This window comes from Hyla sarda, chromosome 2 (genome assembly GCF_029499605.1).
Source record: "Hyla sarda isolate aHylSar1 chromosome 2, aHylSar1.hap1, whole genome shotgun sequence".
In the NCBI taxonomy this organism is placed as follows: Eukaryota; Metazoa; Chordata; class Amphibia; order Anura; family Hylidae; genus Hyla; species Hyla sarda.
Window position 1 is genome coordinate 183,509,964 of NC_079190.1, and position 9,998 is coordinate 183,519,961.

The 9,998-nt window shown below is 41.7% G+C and overlaps 1 protein-coding gene across 5 annotated transcripts in view; it reads left to right on the forward strand.

The window, feature by feature from the left end:
* The window catches only part of OCA2 (OCA2 melanosomal transmembrane protein), a 429,791-nt gene that overhangs the window by 245,223 nt on the left and 174,570 nt on the right, over window positions 1–9,998 (forward strand). For all 5 annotated transcript variants that reach the window (XM_056555890.1, XM_056555889.1, XM_056555886.1 and 2 more), the window contains one exon: window positions 3,344–3,517. In XM_056555890.1, coding sequence (XP_056411865.1) covers window positions 3,344–3,517 — 174 coding nt within the window. The remainder of the gene's footprint in view (window positions 1–3,343; window positions 3,518–9,998) is intronic.

The window sequence follows — 9,998 nt, forward strand, 5'->3', positions numbered from 1 at the left end:
TATAATGCTAGACAGTTTGTTCTCATTTGCAGTGCGAAATGAGGAATGAATGTGTCAAATGCATGGATTGCTGCTCAGATAAGAGTGCATCAAAAACCATAAGTGTCAGGAAAACTGTTTCCTAGGAAACCCGGGCGTACTTGGCTACATGGTGAGAAATCTCACAGGCAGCCATTATGTGAAACTTCCTTATCCTTAAATTGAGATATATTATGTACATGGTAACTGTGTGGCTTCTGCTGAGTGCCATTTTTTTTATTTTCATTGACTGTAACCACCTAAGGAAGCAGTCTTTTTGATCTTTTGGAAAAAGCATTTTTTTTTCTTTTTAGGTTTTATTATTGTTGCACGCACCCTTTTGTTTTTGTATAGAAGCAGTAAAAGAATTTGATCACTGACATTACAGGTTAGTAGGATACAGGGACTAAAAATCTGTCCAAAGCTTCCGAGGTTAGACCAAGCCAACTCTTGATGTTATGTAAATTGAAACACTGACACATTTTCGACTGTATTAGCTCTTAGTCTTGGGATAGCAGAATCAAACGCCATGACTAGGAGCTGATGCTGTCCAAAAGCAATGGTATTTCATTTTATTGTTCTAATCTTCACATCGATAGCTTCTTTTAAGTATTTAGAAGAAAGTTTAGGTTTTACATTATTTTCCCTGAGCTGGAGGACATAATTTTGTTTTAATAGAGTTGTAAGATTTTTTTTTTTTTTTTGTTTACTGTATATAGTTTTTCTTTGTACATTAGGCCTGGCAGAACAAAAATATATTCAGTAATTTTCGCAAGGGCCTATCAGAGGCCAATGACAATACAACTTCAACTCCACAACCTTTTTGTTGGTGCTTTTAGATGTGTTACATGGCTTTATTCATAATATGTATAAAAAGCTAATAACATTTCATGGTATACTGTAGAAATATACCCTATATGTCTTCTACTCGGGATATAGGTTCTACCTTCACAAAAGACCATTAAGCGGATGATTGAAAACTCTTTTTAACTGAGGATCTGCTGGAGACCAGCTGATCACAATGTCTGGTTACTCCACCCCTTGGTGTTCAGAAGTTAAGGGATACTTTTCTTACAACATTCAGATGTTTCACATGGTTCTTACTCAAATAAGTCCTCAATACAAGGATCTGTTCAAATTAACACAAGGCGTACCTTTGGAGTGCAGGCTAAACAGACAAATGAAACCAGCTGCATCTTGATCATCTTGATTCTTAATATTGTAATGTACTCCTAACTCATTTGCATCTTGATCATCTTGATTCTTAATATTGTACTGTACTCCTAACACATTGCACAAAACTAAGTTTAATAAGTCTATTAGCCTTATCTTCATTTCTGGTGCGTTAGCTTATCCCAACTCAAACAAATGCGCACTCTAACAAGAAGATTCTTGCAAAGACTTGGTAAAATGATGGGAGAATAAAATAAAGGGGGCACTTTAAGCTTTATTTGCAAAAAAAAAAAATAAAAATACTTCTAAGGGTAGGGACTAGAGACGAGCGAAGTTACACTTGCTGACTTTAGCCTGCATAAATTAGTTCAGCTTTCAGGTGCTCCGGTGGGCTGGAAAAGGTGGATACAGTCCTAGGAGAGAGACTCCAGCCCACCAGAGCACCTGAAAGCTGAACTAATTTATGCAGGCTAAAGTCAGAAACTGCTGAGCCGTGAGGTTCATGACGAATTGAATTACTGTAACTTTGCTCATCTCTAGTAGGGACACACATGCAGTATTTTGCTGCATATTTGCTGCTGCCTATATTCCTACCAATTGAAGACAATGGGTTGCAAAATCAGCTGAGTATTTTTCTATCCATTGACTTAAATGTGCTGCAGCAAAATACGTAATGTGTGACACTACTCTTAAGGTCCCCCAGGGTAAATTAAAATACCATAATTAATAGGTATAAGCAATATTATGTAATAGTGCAATCGGTTATGTAATACACAGCGCACTTAAAGAGAATCTGACAGCTAGCAGGTGAAGGCCATGGGTGAGAGCTCTGCGCTCTGTGTGCTTACCTGCTTCCTTCATTAGCATAATAATGAAGGGGCGGAGCTGAAGGGGGAATATGGAGGAAACTGGGGAGCTCAGCCAGCCAGCTCCCCGCCTCCAATGCGCCCAGGGGAGCATTAGGAATAAGACTATTCACAAGGATAACTCTGCACCTAACCCCTCATTTTACTGCTCTTCACCCGTACTTTAACCCAGTATACTGGGTATGGGTGCAGGTGAACAAGCTGTCAGATTATCTTTAAAGGGGTACTCCGCCCCCAGAAATCTTATCCCCTATGCAAAGGATAGGGGATAAGATGTCAGATCGCGGGGGTCCCGCTGCTGGGGATCCCCGGGATCTTGGCTGCAGAACCCCGCTGTCATTACTGCACAGAGCGAACTCGCTCCATGCTTAATGGTGGCTGTCACGCCCCCTCCAATAGACTTGAATTAAGGGGGCGGATCATGACGTCATGAGGGGGCGGAGCCATGACATCATGATGCTCTGGCTCCTGTGTCGCCCGTCATTATGCACGGAGAGAGTTAGCTCTGTGCAGTAATGACAACGGGGTGCTTCAGCCTAGATCCCGGGGTCCCCAGCAGCAGGACCTCTGCGATCAGACATCTTATCCCCTATCCTTTGGATAGGGGATAAGATGTCTAGGGGCGGAGTACCCCTTTAAAATATTGCTTCTCTTTTGGATGCCTCCTTTCCTCTTTTTCTTTTTTTTTTCTTTTGTGTAATATTTATGTTTTGGGTCTCAACATTTATTTATATGCACTTGTTTATGGGACATGAAATTCTTACATTCTTTTTCTTTCAAACAGAGCTTGGTTCTGCTTTTTGAATATTATGTATTTTCTGTCAGAGATTGTACAAAATGCAGTTCCTATTCCTGTAACAATACAGTTTAAGTAGAAGTAGATACAAGCAGATGACCAAGCTTACCCTTCCAAAGACGGACAAAAGCAGCTGCTAATATGAACATAATTTGTATTGACACGTGTTTGAAAAATGAAATACTGTAATGATACTGTAAACATCATGTTTTGTATAATGTAACTGTTTATATAATAAACAATTATTTTGACATAAAACCTTACAGTAGCTGCAGATTAGCAGAAGTATTCTAACATACCATATAAATAACTTGATAATTTGCTCTTCTTTTCTTAATATGACATAAAATGAAGACTGTTAGAACAAACATTCACATGGTTCATGCTAAAAAGTAATTAAAAGCCATCAAATCATAAAACACCAATTATATAAGCAAACTGTACATTTATTTTACCAATTAAACACAACATATTGTGTTACCTCTAACAGATCAGATTTCTTCTGTGGAACTGAATCATGGGAAAACAGCTCTTCCGAGTATGAACAACGGTGTCGTCTTGGTAGTGAGGTTGGAAGTCTTTCTAGATCTGCCTCCACTGAAAAATATGAAAAGTATGAACTCCTTGACAACATTCAAGAAAAACTGAATTCTTCTAAGCTAAGGTAAAGCACCGGTAAAGAGTTACTACAGGATTAAGAGTTTAACTGAATTAGTTTGTAACAAGACAAGGTATGACTTAAAAGGGTATTCCAATATAAAATATATATATATATATATATATATATAAAACCAAATTATATGTTGCTGAGGGAGGAGTAAAAAACAAAACAAGTTTTACTCTCCTACCACACTTTGGTCTCTTGCTGCTCCGGTTTCAGCTTTTTCCAGTTTACCGCTTGCTCCTACTTTCCAGACAAGCCTGCTTACTAGGATCTGGCTGCTCAGCCATTCACTGACTAAGATGGTACACAGCTCTGGCTGGTGATTGGCTAAGCAGGCAGGTCTTGCTCTAATGTCTTGTATCAGAGGCAGCAACAAGCAGTGACCAGTTGAGGACCAGCAGGCGCTTAATCGGGTACTGTGGGGCTTTGAGGTAAGGGAATATCCCTTTTTTTTTTTTTTATACTGCTCCCACAGCAACATATCAAACCTTTTTTTCAATACTGAAATATTTGAGTTTGTGATTACTAGCTGAATACCCGGTTTTTCCTTCCTAATCCTTGTTTGGGAGAAAATCAACAAAGGAGGAAGCTTTTGACTTCATATCCCGTCCTCATATATTGTTGTCATATCTCAACCTCATATCCTGACCTCTTATCTCGACCTCCTATCTCGACCTCCTATCTCGACCTCCTATCTCGTCCTCCTATCTCGTCCTCCTATCTCGTCCTCCTATCTCGTCCTCCTATCTCGTCCTCCTATCTCGTCCTCCTATCTCGTCCTCCTATCTCGTCCTCCTATCTCGTCCTCCTATCTCGTCCTCCTATCTCGTCCTCCTATCTCGTCCTCCTATCTCGTCCTCCTATCTCGTCCTCCTATCTCGTCCTCCTATCTCGTCCTCCTATCTCGTCCTCCTATCTCGTCCTCCTATCTCGTCCTCCTATCCCGTCCTCCTATCCCGTCCTCCTGTCATGCTGCTCTTGTAGCTGCTGTAAGCCTTAACCTGTTCAGGACACAGGGCATATCCATACGCCCTGCATCCCGAGTCCTTAAGGACTGAGGGCGTATGGATACACCTGTGGTAATTCCGGTCCCCGCCGCTAGCTGGTTGGGGACCGGATCGGGATGCCTGTGAAATCATTCAGCAGGCATCCCGGCACATCGCCCAGGGGGGTCCTGAAACCCCCCCCCATGTTGGCGATCTGAGAAAATCGCATGTCAATTCAGACATGCGATTTTCTCCAATTCCGGGCTGATCGGGTCTCTGGTGACCCAATCACCCGGAAAATAGGGCTGATCGGAGTTGTCAGCAACAGCCCCAATCAGCCTAAGGGATAGGAGTGAGGTCGCAGAGCTGCGATCTCCTCCTATCCCCTGCCATTAGTCAGAACGGAGTTCTGACCAATGGCAGCGCAGGACAGAGGGTTGCCATGGCAACCCCCCATTCTGCCCGCCCCTGGATGTCGAGGGGATCGTGGGAAGAAGATGGAGGCCGTACCTGCAGGAGAAGATGCCTGGGGACCCGGGATCTTCGCTGGAGACTGCTGGATCCTGGCTCAGGTAGGGAATAGTTAGTGGGGGGGGGGGGTGAATTGAAAGTGAAAGTAAAATGATCTTTACTGTGGCAACCACTAGGAAGGCCAAACTGCAACTCCCAGCATGCCCAGTCTGGGCATGCTGGGAGTTGTAGTTTTGCAACATCTGGAGGGTCACAGTTTCGAGACCACTGTTACAGTGGTGCCCAAACGGTAGCCCTCCAGATGTTTCCAAACTACAACTCTCAGCATGCCTGGACTGCCCAGGCATGCTGGGAGTTGTAGTTCTGTAACATCTGTACCTTCAGATTTAGCAATTTTCATGAATTTTTTGAAAATTGCTGCTCTACTTTGAAGCCCTCAAATTTTTTCAAAAAAGCAAAAATATGTCCATTTTATGATGCCAACATAAAGTGGACATATTGTATTTGTGAAGAAAAATAAAATTTATTGTGAATATCCATTTTCCTTACAAGTAGAGAGCTTCAAAGTTAGAAAAATGCAAAATTTTCATGAAATTTGGGGATTTTTCACCAAAAAAGGATGCAAGTAACGCCGAAAATTTACCACCAAAATAAAGTACAATATGTCCCGAAAAAACAATCTCAGAATCAGAATATTTGGTGAAAGCGTTTTTGCGTTATTAATTCATAAAGCGACGGTCAGAATTGCGAAAAAGGGCTGTGTCCTTAAGGGGTTAAACACTGTGGAGGAGATTTATCAAAAACGACTGTAATTTCTGTTCCAGCGATACTAATTACACCTTTCTTTTTTCTCCTCACCATTTCAAAGGTCTCTTGTGCTGCTTTAAAAAAATACGGGAGTGCCAAAAAACTTCAGATTTTTTTGCAACAGGTTTTTTGTTGCCGCCATATTGGATTCTTTTGTGCCAAAATTGCCAAGTTTGCCACCAAAATTGCAGATTTTGCTGCCAAATTTTACATCACAGAAAATTCTGGCGGATGCATCTCATGCAATATTCCATGATTACTAGTGCCCAGACAAGCAATAACTGTATCAATAAAACATTTCTAGGGCTTAAATGTGAGTTCAGGTGCAGTGACCATGAAACACTTTAAATCTTTTTTTTATTTATAACATTTTCCAATAATAATTTGTTTTTCAATAATTGACTAACACCTTTTCCCAAAAAACTAAAGGGGAAAAAAAATAAAACTTCAGCCATTTCTGTGATTTCTACACTAGCAAAAAGCTGGTGTGAAACTTTTGAAGTAAAATGAACTTTCAGCCCTTTGAAAATATCATGTAAAACAGGAAATTTACATAGCCACGCCCATTTGTACAAAACTGGTGCAACAAGTATAAACCATGGATAATTCTCATGTAAAACACTTAATATCTGATGTAAATTTTCTCGTGCCAAAATTGTGGTGCGAAACACAATATTTTTGATGAAGAGTTTTGAATATGACCCCCACTGTGTTTATTCAGCCCTTGAGTCCATGATACCAAGTTATAATACTGTGTAATATGCCTCTATTACCTCTGTGTGCCACTTTGTCCTTTTGACACATGCATGGGACCCACACCTGGTAGTGTTGTAGTGCAAGTCTTTTTATCTTACGGTCATCTCTGACCTTTCCTAGCATTCCATGGGGCCAGAGACAATGGGGGAGATTTATCAAAACCTGTGCAGAGGAAAACTTGCCCAGTTGCCCATAGCAACCAATCAACTTGCTGCTTTCATTTTTATGAAGGCCTGTGAAAAATGAAAGAAGCAATCTGATTGGTTGCTATGGGCAACTGAGCAAGTTTTCCTCTGCACAGGTTTTGATAAATCTCCCCCAATATGTCAGAAGTCACGTGGTCTCCAGTGGGCATGGCTTTGCTGCAATGGGGTGGATGGATAGCAGGGTGAATGGGATTTATTGAGGTAATACTATCTACCCACCCACTGCAGAATAGCCACGCTCCCCTGGAGACCATGTGACTTATGACATATTCTGCCTGGCACAATGGAATGCTGGGAAAAGTCAAAGACAATAGTAATATAAAGACTTTCATTACAGCAACTCAGTCCTGTGCAATAAAATCTGAATAAGTGGTGCACACAGATAAGGATGCATTGACACCACGTTTTGTACAAATGGGTGCCATATCCGGTGGGGGGAGAGGCACACCGGGCGCTCCCGTACCCCAGCTGGATCAGCCCGTGACTCCATTTACTTTAATGATCCGACCGGAGTAAAACGGTGACTCCGGTTGGCTCAGTTTTGACCCGTATGCGGTTTCCTGACCGGACCTAAAACCTTAGTATACTACTGTTTTAGGTCCGGTCCAAAACCGCATACGGGTCAAAACTGAGCCGACCGGATCATTAAAGTAAATGGGAATCTGGGACTCTAAATCATCTAGGACCTGAGTGAGTGGTCCAGTAGTGGACCATTGGCAATCAATGTTGTGCCTGTTTTTATCCCTTATATGCATGTCATTGAATCATGTTATACTACTTATTTTCTACATTGTTTTGCTTCCCCTGATTAACCCCATATTTAACCCCTTCAGGACGGAGCCCATTTTGGCCTTAAGGACCGGAGCGTTTTTTGCACATCTGACCACTGTCACTTTAAACATTAATAACTCTGGAATGCTTTTAGTTATCATTCTGATTCCGAGATTGTTTTTTCGTGACATATTCTACTTTAACATAGTGGTAAATTTTTGTCGATACTTGCATCCTTTCTTGGTGAAAAATCCGTAAATTTGATGAAAAATTTGAAAATTTTGCATTTTTCTAACGTTGAAGCTCTCTGCTTGTAAGGAAAATGGATATTACGAATACATTTTTTTTTGGTTCACATATACAATATGTCTACTTTATGTTTGCATCATAAAATTGACGTGTTTTTACTTTTGGAAGACCCCAGAGGACTTCAACGGTCAGCAGCAATTTTCCGATTTTTCACAAAATTTTCAAACTCAGTATTTTTCAGGGACCAGTTCAGGTTTGAAGTGGATTTGAAGGGTCTTCATATTAGAAATACCCCATAAATGACCCCATTATAAAAACTACACCCCCCCAAAGTATTCAAAATGACATTCAGTCAGCGTTTTAACCCTTTAGGTGTTTCACACGAATAGCAGCAAAGTGAAGGAGAAAATTCACAATCTTCATTTTTTACACTCACATGTTCTTGTAGACCCAATTTTTGAATTTTTACAAGGGGTACTTGTATTTGTAGTCCAATTTCTCTCGAGTAAGGACATACCTCATATGTCTATGTAAAGTGTTCGGCGGGCGCTGTAGAGGGCTCAGAAGGGAAGGAGCGACAAGGGGATTTTGGAGAGTACGTTTTTCTGAAATGGTTTTTGGGGGGCATGTTACCTTTAGGAAGCCCTTATGGTGCCAGAACAGCAAAAAAAAACCACATGGCATACCATTTTGGAAACTAGACCCCTCGGGGAATGTAACATGGGATAAAGTGAACCTTAATACCCCACAGGTGTTTCACGACTTTTGCAAATGTAAAAAAAAAAAAAAAATTTTACCTAAAATGCTTGTTTTCCCAATTTTTTTTTAAAAAGGGTAATAGCAGCAAATACCCCTAAAAATTTGAAGCCCAATTTCTCCCGATTAAGAAAACACCCCATATGGGGGTGAGAAGTGCTCTGCTGGCGCACTACAGGTCTCGGAAGAGAAGGAGTCACATTTGGCTTTTTGAACGCAAATTTTTCTCTGGGGGCATGCCGCATTTAGGAAGCCCCTATGGTGCCAGAACAGCAAAAAAAACCACATGGCATACCATTTTGGAAACTAGACCCCTCGGGGAACGTAACAAGGGGTTAAGTGAACCTTTATACCCCACAGGTGTTTCACGACTTTTGCATATGTAAAAACATTTTTTTTTTTACCTAAAATGCTTGTTTTCCCAAAAATTTTACATTTTTAAAAAGGGTAAAAGCAGAAAATACCCCCCAAAATTTGTAACACAATTTCTCCCGAGTACGGCGATACCCCATATGTGACCCTAAACTGTTGCCTTGAAATACGACAGGGCTCCAAAGTGAGAGCGCAATGCGCATTTGAGGCCTAAATTAGGGACTTGCATAGGGGTGGACATAGGGGTATTCTACGCCAGTGATTCCCAAACAGGGTGCCTCCAGCTGTTGCAAAACTCCCAGCATGCCTGGACAGTCAACGGCTGTCCGACAATACTGGGAGTTGTTTTGCAACAGCTGGAGGCTCCGTTCTGGAAACAGTGGCGTACCAGACGTTTTTCATTTTCATTGGGGAGGGGAGGGGGGCAGTGTAGGGGTATGTGTATATGTAGTGTTTTTTACTTTTTATTTTATTTTTTGTGTTAGTGTAGTGTTTTTAGGGTACAGTCGCACGGGCGGGGGTTCACAGTAGTTTCTCGCTGGCAATTTGAGCTGCAGCAGAAAGTTTGCCGCAGCTCAAATTTGCAGCCAGATACTTACTGTAATCCTCCGCCAATGTGAGTGTACCCTGTACGTTCACATTGGGGGGGACATCCAGCTGTTGCATAACTACAACTCCCAGCATGCCCGTTGGCTGTCGGTGACTGCTGAGAGTTGCAGTTTTGCAACAACTGTAGGCACACTGGTTATGTATCACTGAGTTTGTGACCTAACTCAGTGTTTCACAACCAGTGTGCCTCCAGCTGTTGCAAAACTACAACTCCCAGCATGTACGGTGCATGGTGTACGGTGACTGCTGAGAGTTGTAGTTTGCAACAGCTGGAGGCACACCGGTCGTGAAACACTGAGTTAGGTAAAAAAAAACTGAGTTTCACAACCAGAGTGCCTTCAGCTGTTGCAAAACTACAACTCTCAGCAGTCACCGACAGCCAACGGGCATGCTGGGAGTTGTAGTTATGCAACCAGCAGATGCACCACTACAACTCCCAGCATGCACTTTAGCTGTTTGTGCAAGCTGGGAGTTGTAGTTATACAACAGCTGAAGGTA